The following is a 22,524-nucleotide window of genomic DNA, read 5'->3' on the forward strand; positions in this document are numbered from 1 at the left end:
GGGTTTGTAAGCTATGCTCCCAGCCATCTAACACCAGGCCCTCCAGCTGGTCCTCCCCTGCCGTGTCACACCATGGCCCTGAACTCACAGCCCGAGCTCGGAGAGGCTTTGCACGCAGGCTGCACCCCCGTGCTATCAACAGCCACACGCTCGCAGGACCCTTCCCGTAAAGGAACTATCCCGGAGCGGAGTACAACTGCGTGTCTGAGAAACGCCTAACAGACCATAACTTATGCAACAGCCAAACATTTCGTATGTAGAAAAGTACAGCCCTGCCTTGCAAGAGCAGAAACACACCGCGAACACTCAGCCGTCGAGATGGAACGATAAACAAATGACTAATAGTGGAAGACACGTGCGTGGCAGGCCTGCACGGGACGGCGGGGCACGAGGAGCCCGGCTGCGCAAGCACGGGGCTCCCTTTGGGTTCGGCTGCTGTGTGTGCACCCCAGCGCGCTGCGCACGTGGACACGCACAGCTTGGCCAAATCGCTGGGGCGCAAAGGCACGGAACCCGTGCGTGTGCTTATTTGTAAAATGTCACGTACTTTTGTTGTTGAATGCAAAGTGCATTGGTATGTTTTCTAAATGTTGGTTTGGGTTTTTTATCCAAGTTTGGGGTTTTCAGTTTATTTTACAGTCGTCTTTGTTACCAGCTTTAAAATACATATATTTATATGGTTTAGAAAGAGCCATCTGGAATCACGTCCTGAAAAACACATCCTTCTGGCAGAGAACGTGTGTGCTTCTAAGTAATTAGTGTGTGTTTATAGAAAGACAGGGCATGCTTGGGGGTTTTTTTATTTGCGAGCCCATTCTTCGTTAATTACCACGTTTTCCAAAGAGCGAGAAATAATGTTCTGCCCCTCTCAAACTCAGCCGCAACATCCCCCGTGTACAAGGCCAAGAAAACACATACACGGCAGGTGACCGCGATTGTGCCTTCGCTGCCGCACTCCTCGGGTGCGTTTCCTTGGCGTGGTCCCGCACAGCTCTGCCCCGGGGGAGCTGGCTGCCCACGACAGGCCGAGAGCCTGCGAGCACCGCAGAGCCAGGCGGCCGCTTCATCCAACCAAGCTCCTCTGCTGGATTAAACACCTGCAAAGAGCTCTGCTGTTTCTTCCAAAACAACACTTTTTTTTTTTTTTTCTATCTATACCATCTATTTCAGACTTCCTTTAGTTTTAAAGCTTTTCAGGTTTTTGAAACACCTATACAATCTGATTTAAGAAACATTTCAGAGCTGGACCCCTTCAAAATCAAAGGCCTTCAAAAAGCCAATTTACCTCCAGTCTCTAATAACTTTCGAAAGCTGTATAGTCTTTTTAAATTTTACAATCACAGCTTGCTGAAAACAATGCGTGTTTGCTCCGAGTTCAGCCTCGCAGCATGAAATGCATCTGTCTTCAACTGCTCTCAGAGACCCCACCTCAAAGGGGACACCTTGTTTTCTTACTGCTCAGAAAGCTTGAGCCCTCCTTTCCAGCTCCCCGGCAATAGCAGCTGATCCGCCAGCGCACCTTGGATGGTGTTGTGCAACAACAAAAACCTGTTTGGCCTAGGAAGGTCTGAAGAGATTTAGTAAGACGTTGTGAGAGGAAGGAAAAAAAGAGGGGATAAAGATAGGCTCAAAAGGAGTTTATGAAACATGCCTCAAAATAGATTTCTTCCCTTGAAAAAGCTTCCTTCCAGCTTATCTGGGAATTGTTCTTTCTATACAGCCAAGTGCATTTCAGATGCAAACTACCGTCACAGCCAGTACCACATATAAAGCTATGAACTGTCCCAAGGGTCCCGGTTGATGCTCTCAACCTTTTCCAATTTGCAGCCTCAACTCCTCACGGTAGCATTAGCTCTTCTGCATATCCCACATACGCCTGTTCACAACTGGGCAGCTTTTCGAAGTTACATGGGGCAACTTGCAAAGGAGTTCAGCGACAGAAATCAGATTTAAAACTGCTGCTCTACACAGCTCTGTGACTTCTGCAGAGGTGGAAGTATTTCTAATGAAGAGATGGCGATTACAGCGCATTACACTTCTACATAATTCACATGATGTAAATTCAGAATTGCCTTTAACAAATGTCATTGTCACATGTATTAAGGACATTTAAATGACTTGAAAAACCTCAGATAATCCTGCTTACTCAAAAACTTTGCTGGCTAACTGACAGGAAAGTTGTCCTAAAATTTAAAAATACAGGAGCAGAGGTAGTAAATAAGCAAGGGAAATGGCAGCCCTGAAGTCCAGTGAAGTGCCAAAGTACAAAAGCACTCAAATCCTCAAACTGGCAGTGCAGCATTCACAGATTTAGTTTTCCCCAGCATCTAGGAATGTCGTGCTACGAAAGGACTAAGTCTGAAGGCAGGCACCACATACTTGGTGCTGCCTGCTACGTGCCAGCAGCTACTCCAGATCTAGTGTTTGACAAAGTCTGAGAGCCAGCATAATCCTATTTAGTTCCGAGAGATCAAACAGGATTTGTAAAAGGGTAACATACCCACAGATTAGCGACATGTTCCCGGTGTAAGTGTGGTCACTTTGCAATCACGTTCAGAAAGCATTTTCATCTGTAGATATAAAGTTTTTGACCATGTCCAGAGACATTAGAATTACATGAAAAGTATACATTCAGGTATATGAATATATATGAAAAAACCTGGGAATGGTATTCATGAAACACTAATCCCCCCTTCCCTACCCCTCATACAAATTTTGACTGACTCACTGATACAGGGATGTTCTCCCACAGCCATACGCACTATCAACAAAGGGAACACGTAGCGGAGCACAGCACCTCTTCCTTCGCAAAGAAAGGCCCCTAAATATTCTCTAGCAATCAAATTTTCTAAACCGGGCTTTCATCAGAAGGCAGAAAGTATTTAAAGATACTATCAAAATGCCAGTAGTTTAAGCTGACAAAGTCCATGCTGATGTTATCTACAATTAATTCACGGTGAATCTAAAATGATGCAGTGATGCAGGTGTCTCACAGCCCAGCAGACAGCTATATGCCTAGCCATACCTGCAATTACAGCAATTAACGGTTCTGAAGAGCTTCCCACAGCTCTTTGTTGACAAGGTCCTTACCAATAGCTTAGATATGAAACTCCCAAGTCTTTGCTCTTAATTCTTTGTGCTCTGCCTCTGCTATGAAGACAGCAGCATCGTTCAGCTCACAACAGAAAAGCCTCCACCCAAGACAACTGCGAATGAACTGCTTCCAAGAGAAAACGCAGTCCACTTGGGTCAGGGGAAAGCCCAGCTCAGTGGACCGCGTGGATCGTTCGCGGCACCAACCCACGGACAGACATCGCCTGAAGGGCAGGACGGGCCCTGCTGCGGGAGCTCCTTACCCCGCTCTGTTCCAAAGCGGAACACCAGCCACCTGCCAGCGGAGATCCTGGGAAAACATTATCTAAATGCTTACACCAGACACAAACCTAATTACCAACCAGACAAGCACCATAAATAACCTAAATAGATGCACAGATGTTACTTCTGTGATAAGAACAGGGGCGGTCAGAGCTGCAGAAAACTCTGGATCTTCTTCAGCCAATACAGGACAGCTCCTGCTGTCCTTGAATATTCATCCCCCAGCCTCGTAATTTTTTCATCGTGTTGCAATTAAGTGTATTTAAACTCAGACACGGATAATTTAACACCCATCAAACTTTTATTTACAGCAACATTCTATCCAAGATGTCTATATAGTAAGGGCAGCCAGATCAAGTCCGCTGGCCATCAAGATAAAAATCAATATACTCTCTACATATATCCCACCACCCATGGCTAAACACAACTGCAAGAAAAAAAAAAAAGCACTCGAGTTTAGCTGAAGATCTAATCCCACATCAGAACGCTTTGGCTCAGTGGATAGCACTGCCGTAAGGGCGCTGTGCTCGGCGGGACTTCTCTTTCCTGAACGGAAGGTGCAACGAGCTCACGGAAACCGTCTGGCGCCAGAACCCGCTACCTGTTACAAAGCCGCATTCCTCGCGCCGGGCTCCGCTGGACCCCGTTCAGAACCTGCCCCACGGCAGCCGCAGTGCCGCTTGCTGGCTCCTCCTGTACGGTCTTGGAAAAGTTTCGGTCAGGCCGAAATGAATAGTGACAGCGAGCAGGCACATCCTCCGACGGCACGCTCGGCTGGGTGCTGAAACAAGACCAATTTGTCTTGCTAACTTTAGAGAACAGCTAGTAACAAATTCCTGGGTTTTCTACCGAAGATACTCGTCTATCTTTTTCTTCCCAAGCACGCTTTATTCGCATGTCCTACTTAAGAAAAAGAAAGCTTATTTTCTCAGGGAATCTGATCTGCCTCTTACCTGGAACAAATAAATCTTTGGGGTTTATAGCAGTGCCTCGTCACACAGCGACAGGTCAAGGCTCAGTTAGTGTTTTCACGGTACCACACATTTCTTGAATCTTTCACAAACCCACCGTAAATACTCACCGGGGACTACCAGAGGCTTTATACACCCTCATTACATGAGTGGACAGATTTTTTTCCTTAAGGCAGCTTTCACATCCTAGACTGAGTGCCTGTAGGTCAGTGGGTTAAGGATCCTGTGTGTTTATTCTGGAAGCCGACCATTTTCTCTCTACAGTACTTTAGCTTGGGTTGGCTATCCTTCACCAGAAGCCCAAACTGCTGGAAGTGCAACCCTCCTTAAAAACCACAGCCCTGCCAAGTCACCTGGCTGACCTGACGGTTGTTCCCCTCTAAACTGATTTCCATTCATTGTTACATATAGACCACTGCAACGTGCAGCTGAGGGGTATCAGACCATTTATACATAGTTGGACTGTTAGAAAACTTACATACTTTCCTCAAACTATAATTGGAAAGTTTAGCCTTCATCAATTTAACTCTTTTTAAAATACAGGAGGTTGCTATGGGATTACATGTCTTCACTGTAGGTACTGCAAGAGTTCGATCTGTATCCCATGTTCTCCCACAAGGCTGATCTAAATGTAGTTAGTCCCAACATAAGGACGTGTCCCGGTCATTTTCAGAAGACTGATTTAAGAATCCAAATGTATTTGAGCCAAAATTTGCAGTTCTATGAAACCATGAGCTTTTTACATTAGACTAAGACTGCCTATGTTCAATAAATCACTGGTGTAAGTTCCAGGAAGAAAAGAGGAACACCATCTACATCCCAAGGCAATTCACAGAACTGTTGGGAAGAGTACCAGACATGTTTAGGCAGTAAGCTAACACTCCACTATTTCTGTCCTTGTTATTTAAGCCTCTTGTTTCATCATCGACACGGAGCTGTAAGTGATCACCAATGCTTCTCAAAATGACAGTAGGTATTTTGCATTTTTTTCCAAAGGAAGAATATTCTCATTTCCTTTCCTAATCACCAGAAAAACCTGTACCGAGAGAAACAACCCAGAAAATTCAATCCAAAAGACAAATTACTGATCTAACATACATAGTGTAGGCAAGGGGGGTATAGAAACGGGGTGATAAGTTGTGTTAATGCTAATATAAAATGAGGTATACTCTAAGAAAAATGTGAAAGATCTATCTTTACTTAAAGAAAGATAACTTTCAGAGTCTAAATTAACAGTTTCCCATAAACCAAGACAGATTAACTTGCTTGCAAGAACGGAGAAACCCCCTAACATTATCAGGTGTGAATTTGGAAATCTGCAAGCTGCCCAGAGTCAATTTTAAATTGCACAACTGTGATTTTGGCATTTGAGGTTTTTTCCAATTACTTTTGAGAGGGAAAAACAAGAAAAGAAGAAAAAAAATCCAAACCGTGTTTTAGCCACAACACTTTGGCTTGATCGTTCCTTAACTTCTCTGGGATATAGTCCTGCCTTCACAAATATAGCATAGTCCAAGTAGCAGTTTATTTTAAGCTGACAACTAAGACCAGGAGATAGCAAGTTCATGCAGTTTCAATTCGGTTACCTTATGCTATACCAGTAAACAAACCTCAAAGCTGCAGGCAGTAAACACGATTGGAACCAAAACTGGGCCAAGAGCTATAGCAGGATTCTAGAGCTCAGAATTACACCCCCCAACCCAGCAGACGAACACTAAATACAGGTGCACTAAACATCTGAATGGAAGGGCTGGTGCTGCTGTTACCAAACCCCCAATGTTTATTTCCTTTATGTATTGAAAATGTCAGTGTTCCTTCAGTATCCATGTGAATTTTCCAAAAATGGGCTTATCACAAAATCAATGAGTCTTACTGTAAGAACCTGTCCGGTACAAAAATTTTGGTGCACATCTTGACACTCTAACAAAGAAACCCAACTCAGAAAAGTGCCAAATTATCAGGCTGAGATTAGCACCTCACTTCCACAGTTATATTCCGAAGTGAGGTATCTTGCAAAGAACAGGAAAAGCATGAAGCAATATAAAATGAGGTATCATCTGACTCAGTCATAGGATATAAAAAAAGAAGGTATGTTAGTTAATACTTCCACTGTTTTAGAAGATTTTTCTTTAATTTACAGTAAATCAAGAATACAATATGGATACGATTCCAGGACTAACAATAACTGCGTGAATGCTACTGCTTCCCAGAAAATTTCAACATAACCCAGAGACATGAAGTTATGTTTGTTGGTGAACTGGCTCTACCACCTCTCATTTCTTCAAGACTAAGCCTTAATGGAAAAAAAACACCCAGACCAAAACAAAAACCACTTTCTGACGTTAAGCTTCCACTTTAATAACTGATTTCTTCCAAATATCGACCCAGTAAACTAAGATTTATAGGCTTTTAAAGCATAAAAATACTCTTTAAAGACAACCACCAAAAGCCTCAAGACCAAGTCCTGTCAAAGGGGTTTTCTTCATTTATTTTTTTTTAAATAAAAAGGTTTTGCGTTAGAAAATCTTTTCAGCGTAGATTTTCTTCATGTTATGTTATTTTCTCAACTACTTGGTTTATATAATTCCTCAGAATGCCCAGGAGTTTGAAAGCAATTAAAGACACAACTAGTAATCAATACCAGTTTGCAGCTTTTCTGCAAGTCTTTCGTGTCCAGACAAGTATTAAAAACCCCAGCTCAAGTCAAAGGGCATCACTAGGCACCAGCGGGCGTTAGTCCCACTGCTCTCCAAGAAGCGCTTCCAAGCCAAGCCACGGGCAAGTTCCCGAGCGTTAGCAGAGCCTACCCAAGTTTCGCAAGCGTAAGACATTATACCTCTTCCAGCAAAAATGAAAAGAACAGTTATCAGAAACAAATCATCTCCTCAGTCATTCCCATCTAACAATCTCTATACATTCACCACCACCCAGAGCCTGAGGAGCAGCCTAATGCCGTTCAACCAAAGCACTCCACTCCAACGGGCTGACACCAAGGACCCCTGTGCCTACTGCCTGGGACATAAATACCCGTGACTCCAGAGGAAAGTCACCGTCTCATGTTTAACACGTTCCTCAGCTGCAGCTTCGTATCAGAGCTGAGCTAAAACTCGCTGCCGTAGCCAGGAGCTGTCCTGCTCCACCTCTGCTTCCCCTTGCACCACCTCAAGGCACAGCCGACTTCCAAGTGTGCCAGTGCAGGCAGCTACACCGGCGGAAAACTATTCACTTCTTTCTGTATGGCCAGGGAAAGTTTTCAAAGGAGAGCCAAGTCAATGTTTACCTCTGCCAAAGAGATCGCCCTTCCCCGCTGTCCCCTAAGTCACGACCACACCAACTTACTGAGCTCACACGGCCAGTATGGCAGTTCTGCAGGCACGCCTGGCACAAAACACAAGAACTCAGCAGAAAAGAAATTTCCCGACAATCTAGCAAGTTGACACAAGGAGCTGGGCTAGTTATAGCCAAACCCGCTGCTAGGAAGAGCGAAGGATGGCATGAGCAGCTGCTCCTTTCAGCGGGCACTCCTCGAGCCATCGCGTGCGCTGCAACGTGAAATCCATGCCAAGTTGTATGGCTAGCGTGGAGAAAAGTGGCTGGAGGAACGCACCGCCAGCTACTAGAAAGAAAACTCCAGATCAACCACTGGAAACCAGGACACAGTTGAAGGATATACTTCAAACAACAAAACTGTATGGCCAAGAAGAGCTTTCAGTGACTGTTCCAAGAGAATTTGTCCGACGTCCTGCCACTAGCCAGAAAAATCTAGCCCTCACACAGCGTAGTATCACCTCTTCAGCCATTTTTCTTTGTTGGAGGTTGTTCAAATCATGCCCGTTCTGGGAGAAGTATTCTGACCAGTCAGTACAAGAGTAAACACAGTTCAATCCACATGCTCTTTCCTTTGGCTTAATATTTTTAATTTGGGTAAAATGAAACAATTTCAAGTAATTCTCTCATACTTGGAGGCCGGGGAGAGGATAGCAAAAACTGTCTTCGAGTTAAATAAAACTATACATTAGACTCACAACTACAAAAATACTGTGGATAAGGCCAAGTTCATTCAAGTGACTTTAATTACAAGATGATTGTTAAACCAATTTAAGCTGAGAACACACTTTCTAAATTCCACATTTAAGTAAGACTTTAGAAGAGCAATTTACAAAAGAAGATAGTGTAAAAAATTACTTCTTTTCATCTTTGTAATCCACAAAAAGCCTCATTTTGGAAGCTAAAGTGGACCATTTACTTAGGAAAGGCTTAGTCAGCATCAAACCTATGAAAGTGATTAAAACATTTTCACTGTTAGGAGCATAGTAAAAATAAAAACAGCTGACACTTCAATTAAACTGACAGAAAAGCAAACACATCACCAGTGAAATGGTGGTGTGTTTCCATACGCCAAATTTGCTGTTTAGGAGGTACCTGGGAGGCTTTTACATGAAAGTACAGCATGTTACATCCATATAGAACGAGTCTGAACAGCTGGCGGCTTCCCCAGAAGGTTACAAAGGGAAAGCGGGTAACCTCATGTAAGGACCCAGTCTCCCAGCAAAGGTCTAAACTAAGAGGATTACAGGGTCAAAATTCCAGCAGATGGAGAAAGGGTTTATCTGCACATTAAAGAGGCACAGGAACTCTTAGGTAACAATTTAATTATAGAGAAAAGGAACAGTTTCTCAGGCACTCAGACTTCGGAGTTGAAATTTTTCACTTTGTTTTCATACTTGCAAATGTCTACGCTGCAGTCAGCTGCTTGGCAGAACATATTACCACATGCAGAGCTCCGTCCTCCTGCAGCTAGAACACTTCTCGTACCTTCCAGGCAGGAGTATTCTGACAAACTACTAGGCTAATTAAAGATGACAAAAGCAACATGTCCAGGTTGAAAGTTGTATCTCAAAGAACCAGGGAACGTCATGAGAGCAAAACGCTCACTATGAGGCACTTGCACCCTTCTACTGTTTTATAAAAAAGCATTTGGGCAGGAGAGAGATGGGTAACAGTCCTTCTTATATAACTATCAGCTATTTTATTTCATCTTACAATGCACAAATCCACATCAAACTTTTCACAGCACCAGTCAGTGGGTTTGTTTAAAGAGGCAATAAGCTTGTTCTGGTTTCTTCCTGTTACCCTTTTCAAGTTGCATCCAAATTCTGCAGGCCTGCGCAAAGTCAGTTAAAAAAAGCAACACAGACAACATCTGAATGCTCTCTCACCGACGAGAGAAACTACACATGGGTTATTTCATCTTGGAAAGAAAGCGTGCAAAAGTTCAGGTATTTCTTCTAGCCTTTCCCCACTTTACAGCTGGTATTGCATCGTCAAATAAGGTGTTTAGAAATAGTGTAAAAGCAGCAATGATTTTGTCCAGAACATTCTCCTCCAGTGACTTCCCAGCTAAACAAACCTATTTATAAAACCAACCAGGACCAATAGGAAATCACACCATAAGGATTAGATGAGATTATGAGACACTATTATTAGGATATGTTTTTGCACTGTGGTTCACCTCACCTTTTAAAGGAGACTTTCATCTCTGCTTGCAGAAATTTCTTAGTTTTGTTTAAATAAGTGTTTTTACTGACATTTGCATCACTAGCATGCGCCAATTAGTATTGTTGTTATTATTAACACTCAGGCAAGACGTGGATTTTCATTCTGGGCTTCAATGCATAAAAAATAATTATCTTCTGTGATCAGTTAACTATTCTAACTGCAGAAATGTCGCAATTTACTCAAACATGATATGAAACATTTTAAGTTATCAAAATAAGCCAGCATAGTAATGTACTGTCCACAGTCAACAGGAAACAAGGAATGTCTAGGAAAAAACCAGAATTGTACTGTACTGCTCCTGTGCTCTTCCAACTCTTCCATAAAAACAGTGAACTAAATTGCCATCCCCTTGTCCGGCAAATTTATAATTTAAGCATTCTATAAAGATTAGAATGGTTTCTCCTAATGAAGTCAGTAAAAATGACTGATTGATTCACTTGGATTACCAGTTACTGCAGTTCCCAAAACTGAAATGTACTGTGCAAGATAAAACTGGCACTGTGATGATCCCTGGTGCAACATTTGCTGCAATAAGAGAAAAATCTTAAAAAGTAAAAGGAAGTCAAAAAACTTTATTCATACCAGAAATGCAGACTTCAATGGAATTCTCCTTTATCAAAATAACCCCGTTATGGTTACTTACATCTTTGCTGTAAGAGAACTGTACAATATATATATAAATATATATAAAATTAAAAAAAAAAAAAATCAACTTTTCTGCTTCCTTAATATTAATCATCATCATCTTCCTCTTCATCGCTGATCACATATTTCTTATGCTTCTTACTTGCTTTGTCATCATCCTCTGCTTTTCTCTTCCCAGACGGTTCTCCTTCCTAAAGGCAAAAAAGGACAACAATAAACCAACGTACTTCAAGCTAAAATAAAAAAATTCAGAAGAACAACAAAAAGACCTCAAAGTTTTTCTTGTAAGAAAGCAAAATTATTACTTCTAGTTTTTCCCTTTTGTGCTACTGTGCTGCAGGACTGCTTACGTATTGGTACTTTTAAGTTCCGTCAACAGTTCTACCAGTCTTAAACCCCAGCCTGAGAGGGTCCATAATACAGCTGCAGCAACATTTATAATCTGGATTTATGGCATGTGCGGTATCATTCTCAGCAAGTCTTATGAGCACAGTTAATTCCCAGGATTTCTAGTGAATTTTTAAATATGCAGAACTTTCCCTTCAGGCAGCCTGTGAAGCTTTGCTAAGTTTTCAGACTAGTGACACTTGTATACCTTAAATTATAGCTACTGAAGCAAAGAAGAAATTCAGTAGGTAGGTAGGCATTTTGTTTGTTTGTTCATTTAAAAAACCCCATACCTCTGGCATAAAGGAAAAAGACTGATGAGAAACCACTAGTACTGAGATTCAACACCACAGTTCAAGAAATAGAACAGTTTAGGAAGCTTCAAAGAGCTGGTCAAATGAACTCAAATCATTGTGTTAATATAACTTTTATAGGCTGGATGCCCAATTTTCAGTACCTAAATATAGAGTCAACGGGTTGATTTCTATTCCACGTGCATTTACACCACTTCAGTTTAAATCATCCTTCCAAACAACATTTTAAATCAGAATGCTATGAAAACATTTAATCAAACTACAAACCACTAGTTGTTAATGCAAAACTCATCAATTTTGACATGAAAAACAAGTGGTAACTCAATTATTGTTTAAAAAGAAGAGTATCTTTAAAAATACCCTCAGGTCTAAGTAACCTCATCCCTTTTTCCATTTGTTGGTTTTGGGTTTTCTTTTGTTTGGTTGGGTTTTTTTTAAGAAGCAACACATTACCTGGATTTTAAGCAGTAGCAAAGATTGAGTTTCAGAACTTCAATGAATTATTAGAGTTTCAGAACTCTGATGATTTTTTTTTTTTTTATTCAAAGCATTTTATTCTATATTAACATATTAAGTACAGTGCAAATCTCAGGAAGGAATATTAAGAATGGAAAACAGAAATTAGTAGGGGTGGGAATCGCAATGATAGCTTCTTCCTCAGAACAAGCCTTCTCTTGTAATCTATCTAGGCTATTGCTAAATGATTCATCTTCCTGTTTAGCAGAATATCCCTGTTAACTACAGTAACAGTAAAACTACTTGCCATGTGGTGATAAAGCGTATTAATAAATGGACTGACGTTTTCAGTAATGGTATCGAATTGTTATCAGGACAAAGATTTGTGCTGTGTTGCTGACTGACAGCACATAAAAGCAAGTCTGTGTACAAGGAAGTCTGTGTTTCACATATGTGGACACATATTACAAATACTATACTTCCTCCGTGGTGACTGAAAGTAAGTAGTTGTGCACCACTGGGGTGCTTTTGTAATACTGTAGCACCCCTCCGTGGCCCTGATGGGAATAGTGCCTCTAAGCCATGCAATTTCAAAATGGAGGCTATCGTTCCTCAAGCAGCGGAGAAATGCTGTTGACTAGATCTTTTCTTCTGAGAGACTGGAATTGCAAAGTCCTGACATTGCTAGTTCATGAACTAGCAACTAGGAGTGTCTTACAAATAAATCGAAACAATTTAACACAATTAAATAAACAAATAAATAAACAGTTAAAATAATCTCTTAAAAGAAATGGTGATATAAGGTATTAAAAAATATTCCCTAAGCTCACACTGACCTACTCAACCTTCCTTTTTTTTTTTTTTAAGCTTCTGCATGATATTCTACACATAAACATTTAAATAAAATATAATTTACAGTAAAACAGGACAGGAAGATTCATCAGACTAGCATGCCAGTGTAAAAGCATCTCTCATAACCTACAAGGTAGTAATAAAAACCTATTAAGCTGAGTTACTTTGTATTTATTATTCTGCCAGATAAGTGAAGGTGACTATCGGCAGAGCTCAGGTGTGTCCAAACTACCACTCCTAAGCCACGCTTGGCTCAAGAAAAATGCAAGCACGGCTGCAACCCGGAGCCGCGCTATGTTGATTACAGCAATACAGAACCGGTGATGTCTAAAAGAAAGCAAACTGAGGGGCTACTAGAACCAAGTAGGCCAAACACTGACCCAACCCAATTCCCTCTTGAACAGGGCAGCGGGAAGCCAGGGAGCCAGCGTCAATTGTCCTTTGTCGTGAATTCCAAAATCCCCTCGTCTTTCAGCTTCCCAAGGTACACAGTAAATCTCCTAGGGCTCTTTGCCACCGAAGCGTTTCAGAATGAGGAACAAGGGTCAGGAAAATAGACTACACAGGTACAGCTGATATAGGACAGAGTCCATATACTTCCTTGTTCCACTTCTACCACTGGATGAAAATAGTTAAGTTTTAACCTCAGAACTGGTATCTGTCAATTTTGAGAAGTGTTACATGGCAGTGCTGTATCAGAAGAAGTGACATTACTTGAAATGAACTAAACCTCAAGACGTGATATACACAAAGATTCATTTGCCTATACCCAGCAGTGATAAATTGCAAACCAATAAAACAAGATTTTAGAAGAGGAAACAGCACTACTGCTGTAGTTAACTTGATCATGGCCTCATGGTTTAGGATGATATTTGGGTGATGGATAATGTCTATTTAGCAACAGACCTTAACTCTTTTTAACTCAGTTTTTAATCTCCTATTTAAAAAGGGTAGAAATACTATGTGAAAATGCTTCTGCTAATTCCATAATAAACAGGAGAGGACCATGTATCTTAGGAGACAACACTGCACTAGGATTCCAATATTAAGTCTTCTTACTCCTTGCATAAGTTTGGTAAAGTCATTTTACATAAGTCCGCATAAATTTTTCCATCGTTAAATCAGCAATAACCATAGTGACCTCTCTGGGAATCACTGATGTCTATGAACTATATGCAGTGCATAGGAAATTGGTGATTAATTACCACAGAAAGCATGTAAAGTCACATAATCCATTCATCATAGCATAAATGAAACTACAAAAGTCTCAGCTTTGTAAACTAAATTTAATGCAGGAAATGTTCCTGACTGAAAATGAGTAGCTTAAGAACAAAATCCTTTTCTTACCTCATCACTAGTAAGTTTCTTTGCCTTGAGTAGCCTTTGTGTTTTATCTTCATCTGAGCCCTCATCACTGTCAGAAGAGTAGATTCTAGCACGTTCCTCTACAGAGAAAAATGAAAAGAGAAGTATCTTTAGCTGAAATTGGTGAGGAAGAGAGAATACTAAAACTAACGCTCTTACATTTAGTCCCACAAAAAGCTAGCAGAATCTAACTCCAGAGTAAACAAAATAAACTAACATGAACTGAATTCATGTCTCCTCACGTATCAAATGAGCTGGCAAAAATACAACCTTACCAGGATTCTCCTGTGAAATTAATCCATCTGAATCACACAGGTCTTACTTAGGAGCTGGTAAGGTTTATTATTACCTCTGATGCCACCTTTGTATCTGTTTTTGATAGCTGCTAGACTGATTGCATCATCTCCCTCATCCTCTTCATCATAGCGATCAGGTTCTAAATAATTTGCACTCAGACCACGCTGATGCTGCTTTTCCCGCATTCTTCGCTGCTGAGATTCTCTACGAATGGAAGCTCTTAATCTCTCCTCTTCTTTCTGTCCAAAGAAAGAAGCAATATATAAAGACTGAGGAAGAAAAATAAAAGTACTGAAGAGCACCTTGTATTCTACTGTAGCTTTTGAAATAATTTCACAGTAAAGACTGTACATATTCTGATTGTTTTGTAATCTGTAAGGTTAAGCAAACTGCACCCATGACTAACAGCCTTTGCCTGTAACTCCAAAATACACTCGTAAAGTCATAAAACATTCATAAATGTTCAGCTATATTCCAGTTGTGATTTTTTTAGATTAAATCAGCAGATAAGAGAGTTCCATGCCACAATACCTTAATCATTTCTGTGCGCTGAGACTCTGGATCACGACCTGCCATTGGCAAAATACGAATTTTCTGGGTCTTTGAACATCTATCTGCCAGAGACAGAGTCATCTTCCTGTGAGTGGCGCTGTCCGTAGAGTGTGGCCTGTTTAAAAATGGATACATTCCTTTAAGAAGTATTTAACTAGCAATTTTTTAAGGACAATGGTAGAGCCAGTATGCTTAAGATTTCAAAGGTTCACCTGCACAAAAGTAAAAGCATCATCCTTTATCTATGTGCATCATAACAGCCACTGGAAACATCAATTCCTCTCCCAGCAATCCATCTGCAGTCCATTACCAGCCTAAACAATCATCCTCACATTTTGCATCAATATCCCAAGACATAATCGTCATCTCGATAGCAATTGTGCATCAGAAGAAAGGTTAATTTCAGGGAATATTAATATTTTTTCTCATTCATATGAGGACTTGCACTTAAAAATGCAAAATAAAAAATATGTATTAAAAATACATGTAGCCTACATATTGCAGTGAATAGCATATTAATCTTTCAAACTGGGACACCTAATTTAGGAAGAATCTTATAAAAACACTGACTTTGGAAAACAGCACATTCTTATTAAACAGTTAAGCTCCGAAGGTTTACAAACTGATGTTTCTCATTTTTATATACTAGTTTACAACACTTAATTGCAAAAGAGCATCAACTTTTTCTATAGAATAGCATGTTTACCTGAAGGTTAACTTTGTCTTGAAAACAGCCTGTCCTTGTAGACCTGTCCCTTGTCTGATAAACAAATGGTTGTGATCTCCCTGCAGTGGCGCCTTGTACACGTCAAAGACCTCATTGCCCAGGTGGAGAGACATGCTTGAAAGAGATGCACGTATCTGTTATTTGATAAAGTCACTACAGTCTATTTTTTGCCTCATTTATAAATGGAGAAAGCCTTCATGCTTCCTTCTTATATACAGCAAATAATTATATTTCAATCCAAACTAGGCAGAGCAGAAAATTTTCAAAGCACCGAGACTAAAATAATTTCTGCTGAGCAGAACTGACATCAAAGTTCGTTGACTTTCCAATTTTGCACACCATGGCATTTCACTGTAAGAACAACTGTATTCCTTCAATAGCAAAAAGCCCAAACTAACCTTCCATCTGACCATTTGACTATCCGTGCATTGCTTTCTCTGATCTCATTCCCTTCCTCATCTCGTCGCATCCGCCATCGTATTGTGTTTTCTACCTGTGGGGAAAAAACCAAAACACTTTTTCCAACTCACAGTAAGGAATACTGTGGTAAAATATACTATATAGGTCAAGGATCACACTTAGAGAGACTAGGTAATTTGCTGCACGATGCAAAGAAATGAAGGTGAAGGGTATTGCTTTTACAGGTGAAATGCAGCTCTCAAGTTTTTTTTTAATTTATTACTAAATGGATCAGCTTTCCTTGGTGCTGGACCGGTCCATCCTTTCACAATCTGACCATAACTCAAGACACCATTCTAAAATATCTGAAATAGACTTTGGAGAAATGTGGCTAGATGAAGCTAAAAGAGAAAAGGAAAATTAACATTATACCTTGAGTTTTAACCTAGTTCTACCCTCTTCATCAAGCATCTCCTCATCTTCAAATTCATCTTCATAATACTGGGGATCAAAAGGTCTGTAATAAATTACACAATACAGTCTTTATTCTTCTAGAAATTAATCCAGATTATTCTAGAGTTGTGCAAAATAACAGGTGATGGAAAGGTTTAAATTATACATGCACACAACAGCAGGCACTGCAGCTGTGAGACAGCCATTTCTGCAGTAATGTAATTTACTGCACCGATTCTACCCCACAGGAGGCCAAGTGTCCTCACTGCCATCAGTTACAGCCACTTTAACATTCAGGCCCTCTCAACGGCTCTAGCTAAAGAAAGCAAGTCTGCCTCAGAAAATACTGACTGTTTCCTCAGTATCAGCATGATGAGCTCAGGGTTAAGTCTGGAACAAAATATATACAGTATTGTACAGAGAAAAATAAAAAGAAAAAATATCATCTTATAAATGTGGTGAATTAGGGATTTTCTAACAGTACAATCTTTGTAATTTTTTTATTTGAATCTCAAACCCAACCAATGGGAAAGGAAGATGAGATTTTTTTTTTTCCCCCCCTTCCTTCAAAAAAACCTGACGACTGGGGTGGGAGTGAGAGGGGGAAGGCCATTCCCTAGCTCCTTCCTAAATAGTTGCCAAGCTGCTGTGAGGGAAAGAAGCGATAAACAGACTCTGCTACTGTACAATTCTGTTTTCAGTCCTGCCTGACCCGCAAAGATCCCCAGGACTTCTCTTATTGACTACACGAACCAGATTCTTAACAGTCCTGAAACAGTCTATAGCATGGAAGCCAGGAAGAATGATTTAACTAATGTACAACAGAAACAATGCTACACTGCCAGCTAACGAGACACCTCTTAAACAATGCAATAAAGTTGCTTAACAAAACACTCGAAGAGCTGGATTTAACAGCAATTTGCTAGAAGTGGTGAAGGTGGGCTTTAGGGCCAAATCTAACATCACAAACAACTCTAATAATTTATTTTGTTTCCCCTTATGAATTCCAGGAAATTTCTTTAGCTTAGGTTAGGTAAACAGGAAAATGAGTAACCAGCCTCTTCATAGTTAAACAGTATATTTACCACACACAACTAAAAAAGGGCTTATTCTCAAATTCAAAATTATGCTTTTATCACTCAAAAGAGCATAAAGATCCTGTGCATTTGGCTTTCACATCTCTGAGAGCCTGAAACTATGTTTAAAATTCAACTGACAGCATGTGCTTTCAATTAAATCTCATTTTTGTTTGTTTTTTTACAGACAAAAAGTTATTCAATCAAGCTGAAATCCAAGCTCACAAGAAAATTACTCAGCACTCGATTAGATAACAACAAGACATATTACTATTGACTGATCACAACAAAAAGCGTGCATCTTGATGTCAACCATTTTAAATACGGCCAACATATTTCATCGTGTAACTAAAACAAAAGCAATATAGGGAAACAGTAAAAAAACTTATCAATCACGTATTTAATGTGCAACTACCTGGGCTCCACGCTAAGGAAGTTGGGCAGCTTCACAAAGTACAAATCATTACCCAAGTCTGTGTTTACTTTTGGTATTTCTACCTCTATTCTAGTTTCTGGAATAGGTTCTTCTTCCTGCTGTTCTTGACTCAATCCATTCTCATCCTAATGAAAAAACGGGAGAATAGAAGCATAAGTGAAAAAGTCTATCTGGCTACCATTGCTTTAATAAGTACTTACATTTTGCTTAAAGGAATGTCTTCCGTGTGCACAGAGGGAGATCAGGAAGCTTTGGGTAAACGAACTTGCACGTTTTCAATGAAACCAATTGAACTCAGCATTTTCATACGCCACTTAAAGTGATTTCAAATACCAGTGCAAAACTGAAGAGACCAAAGACAGTAAGGAAACAGCAAAGGAGCTGACAGAGTTTTCAGCGAAGCACTGGAGAGTAAACAGGCGACAACTTTCCCCAGATAAAAAAAATATTTTTATCTATTATCATCAAGACCTAAAATGAAAATACTTTTCAAATAGCTGTACTAAGGTACCAAAGACAGTTATGATTTTGTATTTTCCTTGATAACAATCAGAACTACTCATTATATTTCTTTCAAGTACAAAAAGTAGAGCAGGGATGGGGGGAGGCATAAATGAATCCATCTCATACTGTTATGTATAAAATTTTAATAATTCTTTTAGACAGGGCAAAATTATCCGCAATGCTTACTTAGTGCTATTACTCTTTTTTTTTCACTAAAATATTATCAAACTCATTCAGTGTCCTACATTTCAGAGTGGAATGGCATGTTAATTATTTCAAAAGGCAAGTCTACTCACAATGGGCTGTCCTGGAGTTGGTGGCTTGTCTTCTCCGTCGCTCCCTGAGGAAATGTCATCTGCACCTCCAAACAGATCCATGACATCTGCATGCTCTTGAGCAGAAAAATTACTATTTTAAAATACACACACACACATATGCGCACCCCCCCCACATGCAAGCACACTCACAGATAAAAAGATTAACACATTATTCACTTTTATTACCACTTAAAAACACCTACAAAGGTTAAAAATTGTGAATGTTTACGAAGCACACGTTCTTTTATCTGAAAAAGTTTTCCCATGTATTTTTAAGCTAAGGATTCAAGGTATGTTTTCCTGGAAAGACTCTATCAAATAAGAATCTAGTTGAAAAATGGCAAGAGAAGAATTGAGAATGTAAAATCATCCCTTACTCAAGTAAACAACTTAAATATATGCAAACAACAACTTCATTACACATTCTGGAGGTTTTATTTCTCAGAAGAATCAACACCACTTTCTCAGCCAGCTAAACATCCCAAAAACCAAAAACAGGTTCTCTAGGCTGCTCTGATGAGAGGCACCATTTCTTAGCATCTTTCAGTAGAAATGTGTGAAACATGCGCAAAAAAAAAGCTCTGTCTCTCATAGAGGAAATTGAAAACCTGAGAGCGCTAACTAATCAGCAGAAATATAGCGTGTACTTCCCCACACAGAATTCTTGCTGTGCTGTTTTGTTATGTCCATGGCACTACAGTTACACCACATAGCAAGGACTATCAACTTTATCAAGTTCTGTTACAGATGAATGGCGTGAGGATTAAACGAACCAAAACCCCACAAAACAACGCCACCATTTACCTTTCTGTCCTTCTGTATCGCTGTCTGCTTCTGAATCTGATGCAATTGGTTTCTTTCGCTTCATTCGCAGAACTTCATCTTCGCTATCACTGCCCCTTGCAGACTCTCCTAAGGAGCATAATTCTCAGCAAATTAAAAATTTTGTTCCACATATTTTCATATTCCTTTACATTAATAAGTGGATTCAGATGAAAAGGAATTTAAAAGTGCTGCATAAAAAGCCATTACAAAGATGACTACAGTTGAAAGCTACGTGATTAATGCCTTTACATTGAAGACTAAATCTTTTCAGGCCAATAGAAATGAAACACTAAAGAGATTAAACCAGAGGCAAATCATGACTACTGTATTCAGTCCTACCAGATTTATGCTCTTGGTCCTCTTCATCAGAGTGCTGGGCCCTTTCGTCATCGTCAGAGTTCTGTATCTTCTCCTCATCAGAATGCTGGGCCCTTTCATCATCATCCGAGTTCTGCATCTTCTCCTCATCTGAGACCTGGGGCCTCTCCTCATCATCAGAGTTCTGCATCTTGTCCTCGTCTGAGTTCTGTAGTCTCTCCTCATCATCAGATATCTGTGGCCTTTCATCTTCATCAGAGTTCTGCGCCTTCTCCTCATCGTCAGAGTTCTGTTGTCTTTCCTCATCGTCAGAGTTCTGCTGTCTCTCCTCATCGTCTGACTGATCGCTTTTGTCCTCCTTGCCCCACTTCTCATCCTCTGAATGTGCTTTTTCAGAACCATCTCCCTCTGAATGATGGCTGCCTTCATCTGAGCCATGCCTGCGATCATCCTCCTCATCGTCATGAGCAGCTTCTGAAACACTGTGCTGGTCCACATCTGACTGATCGTTATCTTCATGCTCAGAATGGCCTGAACCTTCAGAGCGATTGTAGGATCTTTCAGAGTGGTTGTCACTCCCTGTGTGATGGGATGCCCCTTCATCCTCACTATCGTCTCCAAATAACTCCTTATTACTAGGTTTTATTGCCTCTCTGTCGTCATCCTGGTCACTGTCGCTTCCAGAAGCATTACTACCAGAACCAGCATTCTCCTGATCGGAATCAGAATCAGATCCAGAATCAGAATCTGCAAAACAAACATCACCCTTTCAGGAGTTAAAATGTCCCTACAAGAATGCACATAAGATGATGGGCATTGCTTTAAAAAAAAAAACCAAAACCAAACCCAGAAAAGAACCTACAGACAACCATAAGAAAGAACTATGAAAGTCACCTAGAACAATAAAGTGTTTACTAATAAAGGCACAGCCAATGAAAGACACAATGAAAAATGATGGATTCCACATAAAAGTTTCAAACCACAAGCTATTATCTAAGATTCTAAAGCTGTAGAGAGAATAAGCAATTACACAAAAGAAAATAACATCTGAAACAGCGAGGGCTTAAATTAAGTAAATGCATATATACAGCTTATGAGATCCTACAGATCTAAAACCATCATCGCGTCTTTAATCCACGTTAGCTGCCTTATGTGCCCTGGCACGTTCGTTACAACGGAGCTACTCGGGAATGCCGAGGTTGGGGAATGCCGCTGCAAGCAGTGAAAAAGGAACATCTGCCTTGAAAAGTCACTTACAGCAACTGAGACGGGCATTTTAAAAATGCAGAAATTACTTAAATCGGGAGGTGTTCCATCATTTTTCTTTAGGTGCCGATGACACGTACAACTTTTCCAGACAGCGTGGGGCGAACAGGAACCGCGCCTGGTTCTTTACCGCCTCAAATCCCGGCAGCGCGGAGCCAACGCGCCACGAACCGTTCCCAAAGCCGAAGCGCGCTTGGCTTTTGTTCCGCGTCCCGCGTGTTCCACGGCCGAGGCGATGGAAGAGCCGCTACAAACCGCTCCCCGCGCCGCCCCAGCTGCCAGGGCAGGGCCCGTCCCTCGCAGCGGGCAGAGCCTCGCCGCAGCCGGGCGGCTTTCGCGGGCGGGCAGCCGCTGGGCCGCGCTTTGGCCCGAAGAGCAGGTGCGCCAAGGAGCCCGGGGCAACGCCCGCTGCCCGAGCGACGCGGCCGGGAGGAGGCTCGTTAACGGCCGAGCCCCGGGGCAGCACCGCCCGCCCGGCTCCCGCTCCCGCTCCCTCCCCTCCCCGCCCGCCGCCCCCTGTCTCCCCTCCGCTGAGGGCTGCGGGAGGGGGACGAGACGAGGGCGGGCGCGGGGCCCCGCCAGGCCCGCCACCGAGCGGGGAGGGACGGGGGAGCGCGGCGCCCCCGCACCTTTCTGCTCGGCCTCCGAGTCGGCGTCGCTGCCGAAGAGATCCTCCATGTCGGCCATGGCCGCGGCACCCGCCCGCCGCCGCACAACGGCCGCGCGCCCGCGGCCACACCGCGGCGCCGCTCAGTGACGCAACTACGGAGCGCCGCACGGCCCCGCCGCCGCCGGCTGCGCCCGGGAAGGAGGAGGCGGTGACCGCTCTTAAAGGGGCCGCGCTCCACGGCGATGCCCGACGGCAGCGGGCTCGGTTGGCATCCGCGATACGCGCCTGTCGGCGACAGCCGGCCGGGCGGTGACCGCAACCGCTCCGGAACGGGAACCGTTTACGAAGGCAGAGAGCGAGCGGCGTTGCGAGTAGAGCGAGGGCGGACGTGGCCACGGCCAGGCGCCGCACGACCCCGTGGGCACGCGCGCTCGGACTTGCCGTCACCCGGCTCCAGCCGCCGGCGCCAGGCCCGGGGCCCACGCTCCTGTCAGAGCCGCCTCCCGGGCCCGCACCCGCCGTCCCTCCGCGCACCACGGCCCGCGGCCTGACGCCCCGCCACCCCCGCGCGCCACTCGCTCGGATGGACCGAACAGGCGTGACGGGACACCGCCGCTCTGTTCACGGGCTCCCGCACGTCCTTCTGCCGCCTGCCGCGCGAGAAACGACTTCCCCGGCGGCAGCCCTTTACTTCCAGAAGTAGAAGCTTCCTTCTGAGAAGGAAGAGAAGTCACCTCTTCTGCCTGCTGCAGAAGAGAAGGTGATGGTTTGATGTAAACGTGGGGGTCAACTTTGTACACGAAAAAAAAAACAACCCACC

The 22,524-nt window shown here is 42.3% G+C and overlaps 1 protein-coding gene across 2 annotated transcripts; it reads right to left on the reverse strand.

Annotated features, from left to right (window-relative positions):
* Positions 1 to 10,449: 10,449 nt before the first annotated feature.
* LEO1 (LEO1 component of Paf1/RNA polymerase II complex) lies at positions 10,450 to 21,872 on the reverse strand. 2 transcript variants are annotated; one of them, XM_075764168.1, is made up of 12 exons: positions 21,724 to 21,872; positions 19,850 to 20,575; positions 19,490 to 19,597; positions 18,665 to 18,759; positions 17,844 to 17,989; positions 16,332 to 16,416; positions 15,899 to 15,993; positions 15,480 to 15,614; positions 14,753 to 14,888; positions 14,274 to 14,460; positions 13,907 to 14,004; positions 10,450 to 10,741 (listed from the first exon to the last, which is right to left on the reverse strand). In XM_075764168.1, exons 1-12 carry the CDS (start codon positions 21,779 to 21,781, stop codon positions 10,637 to 10,639), a joined length of 1,974 nt encoding a protein of 657 aa, XP_075620283.1. In that variant the 5' UTR covers positions 21,782 to 21,872; the 3' UTR covers positions 10,450 to 10,636. The 2 variants fall into 2 exon arrangements, with proteins under 2 accessions (XP_075620283.1, XP_075620284.1); XM_075764169.1 differs by having other exon boundaries at positions 10,519 to 10,737.
* Positions 21,873 to 22,524: the final 652 nt, after the last annotated feature.

The sequence above is a fragment of the Balearica regulorum genome, chromosome 12 (genome assembly GCF_011004875.1).
Source record: "Balearica regulorum gibbericeps isolate bBalReg1 chromosome 12, bBalReg1.pri, whole genome shotgun sequence".
Classification (NCBI taxonomy): Eukaryota; Metazoa; Chordata; class Aves; order Gruiformes; family Gruidae; genus Balearica; species Balearica regulorum.

What these genes read in the sequence shown, in the direction of transcription:
- LEO1 (XM_075764168.1), bottom strand. Translation starts at nt 21,781, where the DNA reads ATGGCCGACATGGAGGATCTCTTCGGCAGCGACGCCGACTCGGAGGCC. An exon ending in CGATACAGAAGGACAGAAAG is followed by an intron (nt 18,760 to 19,489) that starts GTAAATGGTGGC and finishes TTTCTGCTCAAG; the next exon opens with AGCATGCAGATGTCATGGAT. An exon ending in AGCGCACAGAAATGATTAAG is followed by an intron (nt 14,461 to 14,752) that starts GTATTGTGGCAT and finishes TTCTTTGGACAG; the next exon opens with AAAGAAGAGGAGAGATTAAG.